The sequence below is a fragment of the Pteropus vampyrus genome, unplaced genomic scaffold (genome assembly GCF_000151845.1).
Source record: "Pteropus vampyrus isolate Shadow unplaced genomic scaffold, Pvam_2.0 Scaffold498, whole genome shotgun sequence".
Taxonomy (NCBI): domain Eukaryota; kingdom Metazoa; phylum Chordata; class Mammalia; order Chiroptera; family Pteropodidae; genus Pteropus; species Pteropus vampyrus.
This window is the reverse complement of record NW_011889279.1, coordinates 643,512-663,513: the sequence shown is the minus strand read 5'-3', so window position 1 is coordinate 663,513 and position 20,002 is coordinate 643,512. Positions and strand designations below refer to the sequence as shown.

General features: G+C 33.4%; 1 protein-coding gene across 1 annotated transcript in view; it reads right to left on the bottom strand.

Moving 5' to 3' along the window:
* Window positions 1-20,002, bottom strand: part of NIPBL (NIPBL, cohesin loading factor) — a 169,539-nt gene that overhangs the window by 107,033 nt on the left and 42,504 nt on the right. The window contains exon 2 of the mRNA XM_023524825.1: window positions 179-321. Coding sequence (XP_023380593.1) covers window positions 179-242 — 64 coding nt within the window. The 5' untranslated portion in view covers window positions 243-321. The remainder of the gene's footprint in view (window positions 1-178; window positions 322-20,002) is intronic.

Sequence of the window (20,002 nt, the reverse complement as noted above, 5' to 3'; positions counted from 1 at the left end):
AGTTTTGCTACTTTCACATGTATGCCAATAAATTAATGGAAATAATGATTGTCATTTAAAATCGAAAATCTTAAATATTTTGTTACTTATGACACTATGAATAATTTTTGTAACAGTCTCTCTAAAAATCATCATTAACAAGAGTAGAACATAAATTAGATAAATTAACCAAACTTACGGTCTGTGAGACTAGCAATCCCCGCAAGAGTAGTGATGGGGACATGGGGCATATCCCCATTCATCCTGAAGTTCTGGAATGGTGTTGCCTATAAAAGTACTTAGTTCAGGTGCCAGCTGTCATTACTTCCCATTTCCCAAACACTGCAATGACAAAGATACAATTATTTGCAATATGTCAAATATATTACTATTAGAAAAATGCTTATAAAAATAAATTTTTCTGCTTTGTTTGTTCAACCTATATAACAATCAAAGCCATCATTCATATACTACTTACCATATGTTAGGCACTGCAAAATGCATATATTGACTCATTTAGTCCTCACAACAAGTAAGGTAAGTACTATTATTTTCTGCATTTTACTGATGAGAAAATTAGTTTATGGGGAATATAAAGTAACTTGTGGAGCAAAGATTAGAGCCCAAGCAATCTGGCTCAAAAGTCTGTGTTATTAGCAGGCTGTATTACTAGACAGAAATACTTAATTTTGACAAGCACTATAATTCTTTTCCACATCATAAACACATTAAAATCTAGCTCCAGCTTGCCTTTCTAGCTATATCTCTCTCTATTCTCCTACATAAACCATCCTCTTTAGTCCAGCTGATCAAATTCTTTGAATCCACCTTATGTTTTCTGTTATTTATTTCCTAATATATCTCCCTACCTAGGTAGCTGTATGTACTTTAGTTCAATTCCTATAATTCTTCAAGATCTATGGCAAGTTCCCACTACACTTCATGAAACTCCAGACAAATTCAGCCAAAAGCCATCCTACCTTAATCTACACTGAACTTGTAACATTTATTGCCCAACATTCTTTGTAAATAATTATATATTCCTTTATAACATTTCTGAAATGTGTCTTGTTTCATTCTTGTATAATTACTTAATATTCATGTACTTGTCTTCCTATCACTGCATGCTTCATATCAATCGATTACATATCAACATGCAAACACATAAAGGACAAAGAAAGGCATGTGTTGTTAACATTTTAATGTTCCTATACAATGACTTATGTGACTCAAATATTCAGTTTTTATTATCATGTAATTGTGTGTGTGTGTGTGTGTGTGTGTACACACAGACATTTTATAAAATTCCTGAACACCTTTTCCATTATTCTGTTCAATGTCTCCAAGTTTTCTCATCTTAATTTCAACATGTGGCTTTTGGAACATTTATCTTTCCTTTGACAGTAACTGCGTATGAACTTTTTCTTTTTAAGTATATAATACAACATTTTAATAAGTGTATGTTTATCAAAGATATACCTTTAAAGAATCAGTAAATATAGGATTATTCCACATCAACTAAGACATAGTGCTAAAATGGAAAGCTGAATTGTCATTTTCAGTTTAAGTGTTTCTCTCTTTTTTTATTGAGGTTGTATTTGTCAGTCACTTTTCGGTGAACCTTTAAGTTTTTTGAGTTGTAAACTTTAAAACAGTGAAAAAACACTAATAACTCCCCTTACTTATACATCTTAATGCAACTTTGCAAATAAGTTTCTTTTTGAGGTAGAAATATACAGGTTGTTAAATTAAGAATTTTCTTTACTAAAACACTTTTACTGTGAAGAGGAGATATACTGACAAAAGTTCACCAAACATATGTATAGTTTAGCAGAGTTACAAAGAAAACATCTATATAAACTCACGATCCAGAAGGCTAGCAACCTAGTTCTTTCTAGAGGTGACAACTATCTTGTCTTTTGGTAATCATGTCATTATATTTCCTTTACAGTTTAATGACCTTTATATGTACTTTCTTCTTTTTCAGTAGCTGGCCAAGGAAAAAACACTACTTTCCTTTGATGAATGACTGACATAAAATTTGCTAGTAGAAGCCCAATGAAAAGAAATGGCACAGGAAATAGTACCGGAAAGATATCCCTGGGTACTCTATATTTGTCCTTTTGTTTTACTGTGGACTTTACTCTTTGAAGTTATGAATTTGATTCTTTAACCATTACCAAAGAAATTTAAAGAAACGCTGCATATTTAGCATTTGCATCATGCACTGAAAAAAAAAAAATAAGAATTTAAAACCTGATAGAAGTCACCAAACACAATGAATTGTTTCTAAATTAAGGCTAATAAAGTTCCAAATTTATGCTCAGTAACTGATGGGAAAAAACTGTTGCATGCAAATTATGTACAGAAGAGCACAAAAACACTTTTGTATCACATGTGACTCACTGTTATACACATAACCATATTCAAGCAGATTAAGTAACAAGTGACCATGTTTAATTATTTAATTAGGAGGATAGGAACCCATAAAGAACATTAGGGTTCTATTGGGGGCTACCCAGCTTATTCTGTATTCCTAAATCCCAGGTAACATGTAAAGAAAACCCAACCCTAGGTTGGAGTTTTTTTTTGCTAAAAATGATTTACATGACTAATTACCACCATGAATTAGAAGATTAATAAACATAACCACAAAACTGTGCTTTTCTTAGTGACATAATGAGGCATCTGAATACTCTGATGTCAACTCAAAACTAGGAGTAAGGGGGCAAGGAAGGGAAACAATGATGCTTGTTTGGTTTAAAGTGCTTTAAGTATGGACTAAGTGGATGACTAGTGACAAACCTCTTTATACCTCATTGATGAACTATGTTAATTTCATTGGAATCCAAGATTTTGAAGAACAGCAGAAGACTTCAGTAGAAATGAACTTATAATTTTAGCTGAAGCCACAGATTTAATGAAATGAGTAATCTGCAGAAATGTTGCTGCCTTATGCTAGAAGGTGACCAGAGACCATCATATATTCCTAGAAACAGCATTCCTAGAATTCTAAAAATGAATATATACATCCCAATCTAATTAGACATAGCATTTCTGACTGTATTGGGCAATGTTTGCTCTACCTGGCTCTGTGAGAGTATACTCTTTCATGAAATTGCTGAAACTGAAGCTGAAAGTCATATCTGGAAAACAATGTGTCCAGAATGAAATGGTAACCAAATGGGAAAGATTATAATGAGTGCTTTAGAACTGTCACTTTAGGCAATGTTTTACTTAAAATCTGTGACTAGTGAATGGTTTGCGGATTGTAAAATAAATTTAGTGGGTAGAGATCAACATTGAAAGGGATGTAGGAAATACAGATATAAGGGTACACCACACATTGAAAAGCAGTTTGAAAGTTGCAGATTTAAAGAAATGGAAGAATGAAGCAAGTAGCCCACCTCCTAAGCAGTGATGAGAATGAAATAAATACATGTTAGTCACTTCGCATACTACCTGGCACACAGTAAGTGATCAAGAAAGTTAACAGTGTTACTGCTAACTAGAAAACACATGTTTGGGGGACTAGAAGAGAAACACAGGTGAATTAGGGAAATGGGGTCTTTTCAGGACAAATAATCACTACTTCTGAAAGATCTATTATAAACTTTTATTTGAAATTCCAGTATGTATTTCTCAAAAGTATTACAAATAAGTAAAATAGTCCTAGGCACACCCACCTACAATTACTTAAATGATAATAGGTGAAATAAATATCAACAATAAAAGGTAGGAGAAAATATAACTTGTAAATCAAAGACACACATACACAAATGAGTAAGAAATCATTTATAGACTAATTTTAGAATGGCCTGAGGGTTAATTAAAATCATGCTTAGTGGATATTTTCTATATTCTCATTTTAGTCCATCATAAGTCTGAAAGGAACTTCTAAGCACTTGCCAAGAATTTTAAAGACGCAGCTCTTTGTTCATTTAATTTCACTTCAAACTTTGATTCTTCTTGCAAACAAAAGAAATGTAAATAAAACAGTATTGGTAGAAATTAATAATAATAATAATATTCAAATTGGGATGGATTTGGAATAAAAGGCACTCATAATCTGATGGTAGATAAACTTCCCTGGACAGCCACTTTGTATCCTATAGCCAAAAATTGTCCGAATGATTTTACTTTTTTTAGTAGTGGAAAACTGGCAGAAATGATAACTAACATTTATCAAGAAGCTGCTATGTAATAAAAACCAGTTATAAACAATTTAAAATTACTCTCATTTAATCCTTATATGACACTGAAGTAATAATCCAGTTTTATTTAATGAAGAAACACATACAGAGAGGATAAGTAACTTGCCTAAGTCATACAGTACGAGTTAAACTCAGGCTGTCTGGCACATGGACACTTTACATAACAATATTATTAGTTTAACATTATTGGTGTAATAAATGATGTTACATCTATGAGACTACTATGCGCCAATTAAAAATCATGTTGTACAATCAATAAAGATATGAGGAAAAGACAATCACAATATGTAGTCAAGGAAGAAAGAATAGCCTGCCTGGGTTTGAATCCGAGCTCCTTTACTTACTATGTAACCTTGGAAAAGCTACTGAATCTCTCTGTATCTTAGTTTCTTCAGGTAATATTACTATTAGGAGGCAGGTAATATTACTATTTCTAATTTTGTTGTAAGGATGAAATGAGTTAATACATGTAAAGTACTTAAAACTGAGCTAGGCATGTAGTAAGGGTTCAATAAATGTGAGCTGATATTTATTATACACTTTTCTGCATCTTGCTTTTGTCACATGTTATCTTAGAAATCTATCATATATGCAGATATATCTCATTCTTTTTCTAATATTATTTTACAGCATTACTGAAACATCAAATTTAAATAAATGTTATTCAGTAAGCTATACCATGTAACTATGAAGAAAGGCGACCATCTCCTTACGGAATCAGACTCCTTACTTTATAACCGCATCTAGTAATCAATTCACATTTCTAGGGCACTGAAAGTACTTGTCTACTTTCTTCTTGACCTGGACTACACAGCAGTAAGCAAAACTCCTGAAGAAAATCAACCTTGGGTAAAAAATTATAATGAATAAGTAAATACCTTGATATGTTTATATTATGTCCATAACTTCTCAAAATTGGCATAATGACATTTTAATAAATATGGTTGAGAATCCATTATTCCCTCCATGTCTGAATATATCAATGATCAGATAAATGTATACTAAATGTAAGAAATCAATTTAGTAACTTTTTCCTTAGCAACTATTTAGTCTGCCTTAATTTAATAACTGAAATTCCTTTAAATCTACTTTGTGTTGTTCTGCAGAAATATCTGCTTCATCTTTTTTTTTTTTTGACATAACTAAAGTACTTTCTTTTCACCTTTTAAAATAGTTTTAAAATGTCATACCAGGTTAGATCAATAGTTCATCCAACTCCATATAGGTACTCCTTGAGTTACAAATGCTACCCAAAAGAACACACTATGTTTCTACAATATTTAGCCTTTCACGATGATGCATCCAATAATATTTATTTTGTGTCACTGTGTCAGACACTATGCTAGGCAAGCAAAGTCCAGTGGTTAACAAGATAGAAACCGACTCTACCCTTTGAAATCTGTAATTGCCCATGGGGTACATCTTCCGGGGGGAGAAAAAGAATCATTGAATTAAAATCCAAACCAATTTTACGTCATTACTTCCTATTTTAATCCCTCCACAATCTGTATCAACTTTATTTAAAAATCAATGGCAAAGATTCTTAAAATTCACGAAGATACAGAATACATATTGCAAATTAAAAGAATATCAATGTGGAAAGGCCAATGTGGAAATGTTTAAAATACATTTTTATACAAATGATAGTCTGGGTATGGAAAAGGTTCTTTAAGAATATATTTTTAAACCATTAATAACGGTTCTGGGATTTCGGGGAATTCCTATTTTTGTAGTATTTATATCTGTATTACTTGGGTGTTTTAAAAAACTATTAGAATATTAATTTATGATTCAGAAAAACAATGACATAAACCACATATAAGAGTGAAAAAACATTAAGTGTCTTCTAATAGTTGCTGCTATTTGTACATAAGTTTCTCTGGATATGAAATCCATATTAAGAATATACTGTATGAAGGCACTGTTCTAGGTGATAGAATACGCAGAATGCATTCATAAATACTTTGGCTAGAAAATAAGGCCAGAAAGGTGAACTGGAGCCTACAGTTATGAAGCTGTGATTTTTTCATATCTTTGATATAAGTGAACTTAAGCTTTCACTAAAACTAATGTAAGAGTGATAGGAGGATTGGAGGTAAAGAGAGAATGGAAGCAGAAAGTTGCTGGAAGAATGCTGCAGTACTGACATGTAACTTTGATTTTGGACTCAATCAGATTATAATGCCAATGTAACATCTAGTTGGAGATGTCTAAAGCAGGAAGTTGGAAATTCATAACTGACAAAAGCAGTCAGAACTAGTTACAGACATGGAAGTGATCTATAGAGGATTTATAATGGTAAAATTATAATAGATGGAATAGGCAAGAGACAAGGTTGTAGGAGGTTTTGTTTTTGTTTGCATTTCTTATGTGCCAGACAAAAGTCAGAGGGTTGTGAAGATTCTACTTCACAGATGCAAAAATGAAGGCTCAGAGCCTTTATAAATGCTTTTCTATGGCCACATGAAGAGCACGTAGCAGAGCTGGGATTTGAACTCAGGTGTTTCTAACAAAATCTTATATTATTTTGACTGTCTGAAGGACATAAAACTGGGAAACACCTATTTTGCTATGACAGAAAGATAAACCAACAAAAGGTAAAGGAAACTGCTCCTCAGAGAAACTAAATGTTCGTTCAAAGTCTCACACCTAGTAATTGACCTATTCAAGACTAGAAGAATACAAATGTTTAGATTTCTAGCTGAGTATTCTTTACATTATATCGTCATCTTGTATGATTATAAAATTAGTTTGAATAAACTGAAATTTTACATATGTGGAATATTTAGCTAATTAACACTTTTCCTCCTTGGTAATGTTATTTTGAGGTGGGGGGGCAGAAGGAGGGCTTAAGACTGCTATTTTTATTATATTGGTTTATATTATATTTAATAGTATAAACTGCCTCAAATTCTTTGCAAGAAATAGGTAGAATATAAATCTTAAGTAGCCAGATAAGTATATAAGTTAATCTACATTGTACTATTTACTATTTTAAAGAGGAAACAGTGACTCCCTAGAGACTGGCACCTCTACTGCAGAATCCCACACTTTGGTGAAGCTTCCCTTCAGATGCTTTTTCACTATTACTGAAGAATCAATTTTTCATATTCTGTTTAAGTTGCTTCAAAAAGATCCTCCACAAAATCTAGCTCAAAAACAGTTATCAATTGGCTGCACTGTGAAAATTCTCATTTCTTTGAAACATTTATGCTTTTCAATAGAGTTCTAAATTATTTCCATTAAGAAAAATGCAAAATAAAATAAAGCTCTAAAAGCTCTCTTTGAATACATGCTTTGCTTTTGGAACCCTGAGCGCCCTACTGGATATCAATAATGTGTGTGTTCCAATAGTGTAGCTATATCATAATATATAATATTCAACAGAAAGAAGAATAGTTACATTATTGAGTAAAATTATGAAAAGAAAAAAAAAGTCACCAACAAATAAACTAAGTTGAGATTTAGGGTGTCTCAAAAGCAGTTAATAGAATATGTGTATGTTCATTAAGAAGTAAAATAACTAGTAAAACATTCTATAATCAATTTTCTTCTCCATTCTCATCAATTTATTTCACATGCACTTCTATACAAACCAACTTTAACAAAAATTCATGTCACTTAAAAAGGTCTCAGATGATTTTTTTCCCCAGCTGATTATTAATTGATTTGCTGTGGTCTATGAAGTATGCATCATACACATGATGTATAACAAAATATGCAAAAATATAAGCTGCATCAGGAAAAAAATAATCCCAATTTGGAATGTGCTTATTTAAAATCTTTTTACATAGAAGCCATGGAGGAAATTTCCAAGTGCTACTATGAGTTATTTGGGTTCTTACTCTGCCCCAAATTTTCTTTTTCACTTTCTTTTCCACTGCAAAAGAAACAGCCTATCTTCAGCCCCTAATTCAGGTTAAGACTATATCTTATACCATGAGACTATTTCTTATACAATGGCATTAGAACTGCAAAATCGATGGCGATTTTTTTTTCTTTCTAAATGAAATTTAGGTTGTAAAGAACTATAAAATTTATATGTTGGTCTCAACTTTTGACCATAATACAGTTAATGATACACAATTAATTTAATCTGCTATATAAAAGAAAACACTTTAGTGAATAGTCCACAAGAGGGCACACTTTCAACTACTGTAAAAATTTTTAATTCACTATTTTTTTACTGGTCCATCAAAGGCTGGCCAGATTCTTATGAATTGATTATTCAATGCCATTAGAAAATAACAGATCCTGAAGTTTGTATTTTTTTGTTGTTCTTGTTTAAACACAAGGAAACTTTCTGGATACACATAAAATTAAGAAAAGCCTGGACACACCAAGACTTCTACATTAATATTAAATTATAAAAGTATGCAATAGTCTTATCAGCCACCTGGGTTCTGTTAGCTATTTAGAGTTTGGCTGCCCTAAGAATCTTTTCCAGAAACTCTGGCTACATTGTTTTTTGATTCTCATATGGGACACAGTCCCTAGGAACAATAAATTCAAGACAACTCAGTAGGAGAACAAAGAGAATATGTTTCAGACACTTTAGAAAATTCTTCCAATCCAACAGGTTAAGATCATTACTTGAAGTACTCAACTGAGAAAGGGTACACATACAAGACATGCAAAAAAAATCATGATTACTTATGTATAATCTGCATTACTAATCCCTTTTCTGCCCTAACCCACAAAAATACCATTCCGGCAACTCTTCTCACTCCTGAACCACCAATTTTCCCTCTTATTAGATCATTCCCATCAGCATATAAACTTCTATATACTGGTACTCCCTCTACTCTCACAAAAACAAACAACACCCTCAAAACCTTACCTTGACCCCTCTATCCCCCTCAAACAACTGCTTAATTCTTCTGCTCCTTTTGACAGCAAAATTCCTTCAGCTGTCTATACTCACCTCTAATTCTTCCACTTTCTTTTGAAACCACACTGTGTTTTTAGTCTCGTCATTCCACTAGATGGATTGCCATGGCTAGTAATGGCATCTACATTGCTAAACGCAATGGGCAAGCCTCAGATTTCATCTGATTTGACCTAGCATTCAACATAGTTGATCACTCTCTCCTATTTGAACAACTGTTTTCCAGAACAACATAGCTGTCTCCTAGTTCTTCCTCATTCTACATGGGCCACTCCTGAATCCTATTTTGGATCCTTCTCATCTTCCTGTCTCCACTCTGATGTTGATCTCATTCAATCTCATGATTTTAAAATAGCGCCTGTATGATGATGACTCCAAAATTTATATCTCCTACTTTGACCTCTCCCCTGTACACTAGACACATATATCCAATATCCAACTGTCTACTTAACATCCCAGTAAGTACAGGTCTAGAGCAGAGGTTGGCAATCTTCCTATTGACTTCTGAGAGTATGATTTATATGCTTTAGATAAAAGTTCTTTATTAAATAAGTACTTTGCAAATATTTTATCCCAGTCTTGTGCTTGTCCTTTCATTCTCTCAACAATGTCTTTTGAAATTCTGATGAAGTTCAATTATCAATTTGTTCTTTTATAGTGGTGGTGGGGTATGCAGAAACTTTCTGGTGTGATGAAAGGATACTGGTTACATAAGTGCACCCATTTTGTCAGCACTGTAAAGCTAAGATTTTTGTTTTCAGTATATGTAATTGCCAAACTCTGAAAAACTGTGAAAGTAATAAAGATAATAACTGAGCAGTGGTTTGGAGAATGGGTGGAGGTATAGGTGAAATTAAAATGACATGTTGATTATTACTGGAGCTGGGTGACGGGTATTAATTAGGGTATTCATAATACTCTTTTGCTTACCTTCCATGTACTTAAAGCTTTCCATAATAAAGTTTTTTTTTTTTAAGAGCTTTTTTTTTTTGTGTGCGATATCTCTGTGTCTTATTCTGGTGTTCTTTTTTTTTAGCGCTTTTTTTTTTTCAGACCTATTCCTGCTAAACCATGTGGTACAGACTGAATGTCTCCCCGACCCCCATTTACATGTTGAAACCTAATCCCCAATGTATAATAGAGGTGGGGGCCCTTGGGAGGTGATTAGGTCACGAGGGTAAAGTCTTCATAAATGGAATTAATGCCTTCATAAAAGAGACTCCAGAGAAGTCCCTTGCCCCTTCCACCATGTGAAGACACAGCAAAAAGATGGCAATCTACAAACCAGGAAGTAGGTTCTCATAAGACACTAAATTTGCTGGCACCTTGGTCATGGACATCCCAGCCTCCAGAACTATGAGAAGTAAATTTCTGTTGCTTATAAGCCAACTAGTCTATGGTGTTCTGTTACAGCAGCCCAAATGGACCAAGAACACCATGTTTCCCTTGGGCTCTATTTCTATAATTGGTTTAAAAGCCCACAAAAGAATTAAAAAGAACCAAATATCACCATTAAAAAATATGACTAATGAATCTGAGAAAAGATATTGGATAGCTTTTCAGGGAAGATAAACTTTTTAAAAAGTCAACTTAAACCAGTAACAAAACAGCTCTTTACTAAAGAGCTGAACTTCAAAATTATTTTAAGTAGTTTAAATTGCTGGGAAAGAAGTAATAAACGGAAAGGTGATTTCTGATTTATATTATCTATGGTAATTATTTTATGATTTCCACTGGATCCCACCACTATACCCATTTTATAGAACATAAGTATATAAATGAAGGATGATATAAATTGGAATGTATATTTTTCAAAATTAATAAGCTCACGTTCAATGAACTAATCATCATATACAGGTTTAATAACATCAAATGCCATATCCTCTCTGTATATAGAATGAAAAAAATTTTAGTTCTTTAAATTCTATCATCAGTCCATCTTTCATTAGAACACATGAATTTTTAAATTTTAAGTGGGGTTTCTGGTTAACTTAATCACAGTTACATAAAAGTGAATTTTCTATGAAACACAGATTATTAAAAAGAAAATATAATGGCACTTACAGCCTGAGGTAGAAGGTTAATGGAAATACAGAATCAAATGACTTTGTGTTATAAAAAATCTCCAAGATGCTATTAAACAGCAAAAACATCCAAATGAGCTCTTTAGTTAAATCTTAAACTCTCTTAAAACAGTGTTTTTACTGTATTCTTTCTTCATTTTGTTTCTTGGTTTGCAAAGTCTTGGGATCTTAACCAGACATTGATTTTCTGTGACCAGAATATATGACAACTGATTGATTTTAAAGGTATCTAAAAGAAATGAATGATTAGGAAGAGAAACTTTTTCTCATTTTACAGGGGACTTTTATTGTTATTTAAGAAATCAAAGTAAAATGTGGGGAGGAGGGTGCAGAAAAGAGGAATGTAAAGATAGGTTTTTTGAGTAATGTTTTAACACAATTAACTATTACACATAAACACAAACATGGAAATAAAATACTTTCAATTTCAATCAGAACAGTGAATTACCTGGACCTGAGGAAATAGTTTAGCTTCTCCTTACTAGTACCTGATAATCAATAAGGGATAATACTTAGCACCTATATGCCTGGAATTGTTCTAAGGAATTTACATATTTAATTTCATATTAATTTATATTTTGTTCATTTAATTCATTTAATCCTTATCCTATTAAATAGATACTACTATTATCTTCATTTTAAGATAATAAAAACAGGCATTTGAAAGTTATGTAACTTGCCCAAGTTCTGATCCCAGATTCCCTGCTCTTAATATTTGGAGTTCTAAATGAAAAGAGCAGGGCCCTCTGAGAGGAAAAAAAATGATGTTTAAGTTTCTGTTAGAGGGGGAACAGTTACAGAATGTTTCATTAAGGAACTCTCATGAGTAAGAGGCAAAAGAAGAAGAAGAAATGGACACAGGAATGATAAGCATATTCAAATCCCTAAAGGACAGAGCCTAGCACAAACTAAAAGATTAAGTGGCTGGTACATAATGATGGACTGATAAAAGATTGGGAAAAAAAGGTACATACTTGTCAGATCATACTTAACACAAAAGGCCAGGTCAAGAGGCTTTTGATTTCAATTCACACCACTTAAAAGAAGTCTACTGGCCATTTACATATATATCTTTGTTACTGAACATGGCAAACTGGAGTTGCTTAATTTTGAATCTATTTCTCCCTTTTCACACAGATTGTATATACTCCTTAAAAATATTAATGAACTAAAATAACTGCATTTACTGACTTAGGCATAGCTTTCAAATACTAGAAGGAATAGTGGTGTGTCACAAAAAAAGTATGAAAATAACTGCCTTAGAATAAACTTTCACACAACTTAGATGGATCTCAAGGAAATTATTCTTAGTGAAAAATGGCAATCTCAAAAGGCTACATACTGTATGATTCCATTTATATAACATTCTTCTTGAAATACCACCATTATAGAGATGAAAGACAGATCAGTGGTTACCAGGGGTTAGAAATGGGGAGTGCAGGTGTGTGGCTATGAAGTGATAGTACAAGGGAATGGTGCCTGTGGTGATAAAACAGTTCTGTATGTTGAGTGTGGCTGGTAGTTACACGTAGCTATAGATGATGAAACTTCATAGAAACACACAGAAACAGAGTGCATACAAAGCTGGCTAAAACAGAATAAATTCTTGGATTGTATAAGTGTCCTTTTCCTGGTTTTGAAACAGTAGTAGAATTACAAACCTTTGGGGAAGGCTAGGTTAAGTGTGCACCTGATTTACCTACACTTTTTCCCTCAACCTTTTATAAATCAACAATTATCTTAAAAAATATATATTTAAAAGGCAATTATAGTCTGTGTGTTCTGTACGGTACCTAGTTCATTTGCATGACAAGTTTTTATTAATGAATGAAGTTAAAAGTTCAGACTAGCTGATTTAGAAATTATAGAGCAATTTATAGGCAGAAAGTTTTTTCTTAAATTATTACTTTTAAAACTTTAAAAAGTTATATAAAAATTTAAAATTTTTTAGAAGTTTTTTGAAGGTTACAGACATTTTTTCAAGGCAGTTTTTAAAGTTATTTTTAAAGTTTTTTTTCCAAAGGTTTTAAATTTTTAAACATTTCTTGGGTTGAGGAGTTAACTTTTGATTTTGATATTTCAAACTTACCAAAAAAGTTACAGTTACACAAAACTGCCATACAAGTATAAGAAACTGCCATAACTTTACCTGGATTCATCAATTTTTTACATCTTGTCCCTTCTGCTTTAACATTCACATTTACAATTGCTCCTTCCCCCACTGCACTCTGTGTGTGTGTGCACGCACAACTCCCCAAACTGTGTGAGAATAACTTGGAGATATCATGGTCCATTCCTGTAAATACTTTAGTATAGTGTTCTTAAGAACATTCTCTTAAACACAAAATCAGGAAATTTAACACTTATAAAATAATATTTAATTCCCGATCCTTATTTTATCAATTGTCCCAACAATATCCTTTTGTAGCTATTTTTTTTCTTGTTTCAGGAACCAATCCAGGATCATATATATTGCATTTAGTTGTCATGCCTCTTTAGTTTTCTTGAATCTAGACTACTTCCTTAGACTTTCTATTTGTTGACTTTGGTATCTTTTAAGAGCATCTTTTGTAGAATCCATCAATTTGGGTTTATCTGATGTTATGATTAGATTCAGGTGATGCCTTTTTGATAGGAATACCACAGAAATAAATGTGGTGCGTTATATCAGGAAGCATCTGATATCAGTCTTTTGTAGTACTGGTGATATTAACTTTAATCGTTTGATTAAGGTGATCAAGAAGCATCTGATATCAGTCTTTTTGTAATACCGGTGATATTAACTTTAATCATTTGATTAAGGTGGTTTGGGCCATGTTCTCCACTGAAAAGTTACTGTTTGTAGTAGGTAATTTGTAGAGAGATACTTTAACACTATGTAAATATGTCTGATCCCATTGAACTTTCACTCTTTAATTTTAACACCATTAATAATTTTCTATTCATCTGTCATATTTATTAGTTGGCATTCTACTGTAACAGCATTTCCCTTCTTCCTCATTCATTCGTTCATTCATTCACACTAGTATGGCCTCAAAGATTTCTTTTTTATTCAATGGGTTACAATCTATTATTATTATCATTTACTTCAATGCTCAAATTATCCCAGATTTGGACAGAGGCAACTCCTTCAGGCTGACTTCTATGTTACATTCTATCATTCTTTAAGCGATTTCTTACTTTCCAGTGCAATAAGATGTTCCAACCTCATCTCATACGTTCCCTACCCCAGGAGTGGAAATCAGCCTTCAAGGAAGAGCTCTGGTTCTGTTTAGTAGAGAACAATATTTAGACACAGTGCCCACTGTGCTCTCTGTTACTAGTATATAATTGTAGGACACATATTTTGAAAAGAAAATAAAGTGAAAATGAAGCAAGGATATAAAGTGAAAAATAGAGAATCAAGAGAAAATAAGTATGTGAAGCATGGGTCCCAAAATAATAGAAACGTGAAAAATAATTTGTAAATTCCAGAATCATACTATTTCATGTTGAAAAATATCTCAGGGATAATACAGATAAAGTTTCCTGTTTTACAGATAAGAAAACCAAGACCTAGAGAGGTTAGGTATCTTGATTGAGGTCACAGAATCAATTATTAGCCAAAGTCAGCAAATTCTCAATTCAAGTTAACCAAGTTCCATTCTTATACTATTTATTCAATCAGCATTTATTGAGTGCCTATAATGTGCAATGAATTGTTGTGGCTAGGGGGATACAGCAGTGAACAAAACAAACAATCCCTATGTCCTCTTAGAGGTTAGATCGAGTAATCAAATTGATCCAATTTTCCACATAATAAGATGCTTCACTTCATCAGTCTATAGGGAAATGCATATCACCACCACAATGAGATACCCCTACATTAAAAAAATTAAAAAACAAAAAAACAAAAAACTAATCATTTCAACTGTTGGAATGAGAGCATGATAAACAAGATCTCTCATACAATGCCGGTTGAGTATACAAATTTTGTACAACTGCTTTGGATAATCGATATTATCTGCTAAAGGTGATTACCCTAATGCCCTGCAATTTCACTCCCAGGTATCTACCCAATAAAAAACTCAGTGGGTTAAAACAATAGTCTCTAAATGTCCTCCTGGAACCAGTGCACCAGGCTGAACGTGTTGGTCTCTTGGGAGAAGGCAGAAGCACAAAAGTACAAGCCCATTCCTGCAAATGTTTTTCAAGCCTTGGGTCATGTCACACCCACTAATTCCAATGGTCAAAGCATGTCATGTCCAAACACAAAGTCATGGGGAAGGAAAATATTCTCAGCCTCCTTAGGAATGGAAGGAAGTACACAGTGCCTGAGAAAGGACTTGGATACAAGGAAGGGCAAAGAAGTGGGGTTACCAATGCAATGGGAGCTGGCATTTTAACAAACCCTCCAGATGATTCTGATGTATGCTAAACTTTGAAAACCTCTAAGCTCCACAGATGTCTGGGCCTCACCCCCAGAGTTTCTCATTCAGTAGGTCTTGAGTAGTATCCAAAGATGTGGTGAATCTAATTTAAAGTTTTTTTGAGATGATGCTAATGCTACCAATCTAGGGGCCACACTGGTAAGTACTGAGCTAGAAGACAGGGAGAGGATCCTGAGAAAAATGTCACCTGCAGTAAATTTTAAAAGCTTGGTAGAGATTGCTAGATGAAGAATGGGAAAGGTGTTCTGGGCAGTGGGAAAAAGCAGGTGCAAATCTAGAAAGATGTGAATCTTTGTTACAGGTTTAAGAAATTTCAAGTACTTCAGGATGTCTAGAAAGGTGTAGACGCTGAGAAGGTTAAACAGGCAGAAGCCAGATCATGAAAAACTTTTTGTGTTAAGGCGTTCAAATATGGCTGAATGCTACAGGAGGTCATAGAAGGATTTTATGTTGAGAAAATAATATGAACAGATCCTGGTATTAGAACATGTTCTATGCCAGCACTGTGGAAGAGTACAAGGCACCAGACTATTGGTGGGAAGAACAATAAGGTAGGAAAAATGAGACCCTGACCCAAGACAGGGCAGGTAACAGTAAGAAAGAGATAGATATACAGAGATAAAAGAGATAAACATGGTGCCAACTTGGATGGAAGAGTAAGTGAGAGGGAAACAACCAGGACAACTTTCAGGTTCTGGCTTGGACAACTAAAGTTATAATATACACACAGATGCATTCATAAACGTACATATCACCTCCTGCTTAACTCCAAAAGGTTTGAGGCAGTTTATAGTAAGAATATATAGGATAAAAAAATAAATAGGTGAAGGAAATCAGGCAAAGGATACATTTGGATAAAGAAAACAAAAATGGCACAAAGAAAAGCACATTATATTGCTCTCCAAAACTCCAAGAGCTGACCCTCAAATGTGGCTTAAGCCTTCTCGTTAGCAAGCAAGGCAAAGAAGAAAACACAGTGTCTGTAAAATAAAAGCGAATCAGTTGTTCAGGAGAAGTACAGCTTTTCTGATATATGTAATCTGAGAGATATTTAACCAGTGAGTGCTCACAAAGAAGATTCTGGATGATATAATGGAGAAAGTCATTGAAAGCATCCCTAAAAAACCAAAAATCTGTTTTGGGTCACTTTTCTTTCTTTTAAAAAAATCCCATCCTAAATGCATGATTCAATAAAAGCAAATCTACAAGGGGCCAAAATAATGCAATCCAAGCACACAGATTTCTTATGGTATAGTTTAATCTAAGAGTAAAGTTTAAAATATTCAGAGGAATGGAAAGAGTGCCATCCATTAGGCACTCCTCCATTAACACATTTTCTCAAAACTGGGCTTTTGAAAAACTGAGATGCCCAGGGTACATGACTGAATGCAAACATTTGGTATTACAAGAGCAGAAATATATGTTTTATAAATTATTAATCAAGCAAGGAAAACGGAAAGAAGATAATTTTATGAAGTTTAAGAATCCTACCCCAAATATGTTCCATTTCTACACAGGAATCGTAGGCAGGTCGGAATCTTCTTCAAAAAAGCCTGATTCTGTGCCTGGAAGCACATCAAAATATTGTCTGTATTTTTAGTTTTCTATATAGAATATACAATTCTTCTATAATGGCTGCCACAGGAGTTTCAATAAATGTTTAATATTTTTTGAATTGAAGGAAAAAGTCTATTCTGTTCTAACATATGGATGAGTGGATCATAATTCCAAATTTCAAAACCATTGCAACTAACTATAGATAAATACTTCATATTACAATTTTCAGAATCAGAAAGCCTAAAAGTTGATAAAACCACTTACTGTACGCAATATGCTTTGTATTGCCTGTATTGTTTAACACACCAAAAATTCTCCTTTACAGAAAAGACTATGCACAAATAAATTTCCTAGGCTGCCTAACTTCAAGCAGTATGCAGCCTGTACTCTGGGAGAACACAGAGAGGGAGAAAGGCATTTTTACCTACTACGTGCCAGCTATATGCCAGGCACTGTGCTAGTTGCTTTACATTCTTCTTCTCTCCATCCCCAGTTTTTTCATTTAATCTTCATAATAACCCAATGAATAAGTCTCATTATCTTCATTTTAAAGATGGGAAGAGAACAAACTTAAATGAATTGCCCAAAGTATAATTAGTTAAGATGTAGAATCGGATTCAAAATTAATTTGTCATCATTCAGATACATGTTACAAAATGGCTCTTAAACATAAAAAAACCTCAACCTCACTCTTAATATGAGAAATGTGAATTAAAACTACAGTGAGAAAGTAAGCTTTTGAATTCTTGCCAACCCAATAAACGAGACATGTTAAGACACTGTTGTTGAGGCTGTGAAAAAACAGCGCTTTCATTCATCACTGGTTAGAATGCAAAATGGGTTGAATTTAGCAATACCTAACAAAATTATATATGTATTTACATAAACTTTTGACCCAGTAATCCCACTTCTAGGAATTTACCCTCCATAAATATGTAGAACATATGTACAATGTTATTCATTATAGCATGATATACGGTCTTGGAATACAAGGGGGAAAAGTCTTCAAAGACAAAGAAACCATCAACTGTTTCACTTACTACTAAAATCTGAGAACTAACCACTAGACTTGGCAACATGAAAACCACTGATGACCCCGAAGATGCCAATTTTAAAAGTAATGGAACGTAGGCTTCAGAAAGAATGGGAGAAGAGGAAGATAGTGAATATGGACAACTGCAAAGGGGAGCTCAGAATTTGGGCAATTGTAGGAGGGTCAAGAGAACAGTTTTTCAATTAAAATGGGAGAAATACCATTATGTTTGTATGCCAATGAAAACAAATAATCAAGTGGAGAGAAAAAAATATTAATGATACAGGAGAGAGGAGAGAATTACAGGAGTGATATCTGAGTATGTGAGGAAGTAAGACTCTAGTGAACAGGTGGAAGGACTGGCTTTAGGAACCTGGACAATTCATCTATAGTAACAGAAGGGTAAGTACAGTATCTACAGGTAAAGAGATTGGTGGGTAGATAGGTAAACATATGCAATGCCAGGCACTTGGGAAAACTCTCTTCTAATTGCTTCAATATTCTACTGTCATAGGAAGTTCATCAACTAAAATTAAAGATGAAAAAGGAGATACTGGAGGTTTTGAGGAGAAGGGATAAAATATGAACAGTCATCTAGGAGAGGGGAGAAGTATGAACAGTCATCTAGAAAAAAAGGAGCATGAAAAGATCAAATAAGTATGGTACAACTGCGGGGAGCATTAAGGGAGTACACTGTCATTATTTTAAGGTGAGACCAGTCATCATAGTATTATTATTTTTCTCCAGTCTCATTCAACTGCAAGATTTAACCATGGCTGCAGTTTTGTCAAGACGAACAGGGGCAAAGGAACTAAAGACCTACGCAAGGAAGTGATTATGACTGATCTTTGAATATAAGGTGAAAGGAGAGAATAAGGATAACGGGGTGAAGAAATCAGTATCACAACATTCCATACGTGTTGTAAATAAGTCATTCTTTCTTGTAACAATGGAATCCTTTGGCTTCTGTAACTCTGTCTGCTCTCTTGTACCTTACTGATTGACTCTTCACTGATCCCACTTTCTCCAATGGTTTATTATATTACATCATTTCTCAAATCTATATACTTGGCTCTATATATACTTTCTCCAAAATTCATTTATTGTCATGGCTTCTAAAGATCTGTATGGCTTCGTTAAGTGAGAATTCATTCGTGAGTCTTCATTGGTGCTACAAACTCTTATAGGACCAATGTGTCAATATGCCTGACATTCAACAACCATTTCCCTCAAAGTGTTAGCCACTCAAATAACCTCCCGTAATCTTATAATTTCTATCATTGTTCTCATTCATTAATAATCCAAACTCTCAGGTTATGAATTTTTTAAAAAAATCTTTTATCATCTTCATTAGTCAATTCCTTTCCTGTTCTACTGCTCTAATCCTAGTTTTTAAAAATCTCATGATAAGTACCTAGATTATAATTATCTAGATTGTAATTACCAATTAACTAATCTTTTAACTTTAGTACTTCTCTACTTTCAGCTGTCTTTCATATAACGATGCAATTAATTTACGGCTCCTAAATTTACACAGCTTTTACTTCTTGAAATCAGGTTAAATTCTCACCTGTCTAGGACCAAAGCCCAGAAATGAAAAACATCCCTACTACTATCTGATCAGATGTCAGCCAACAATTGGTGAATAAATTCTGAATAATCACTATGCAAATGTATCAAATTAAATATTACAATTCCCATAAACACTTCTGATCAAATGGAATCACAGAATTTTAGAGGTAGAAGAAAATTTAGAGTTACTAGTAACTTGACTATTTTACATAAAAAACAGGGATGCTGCATATTTATTATTATTT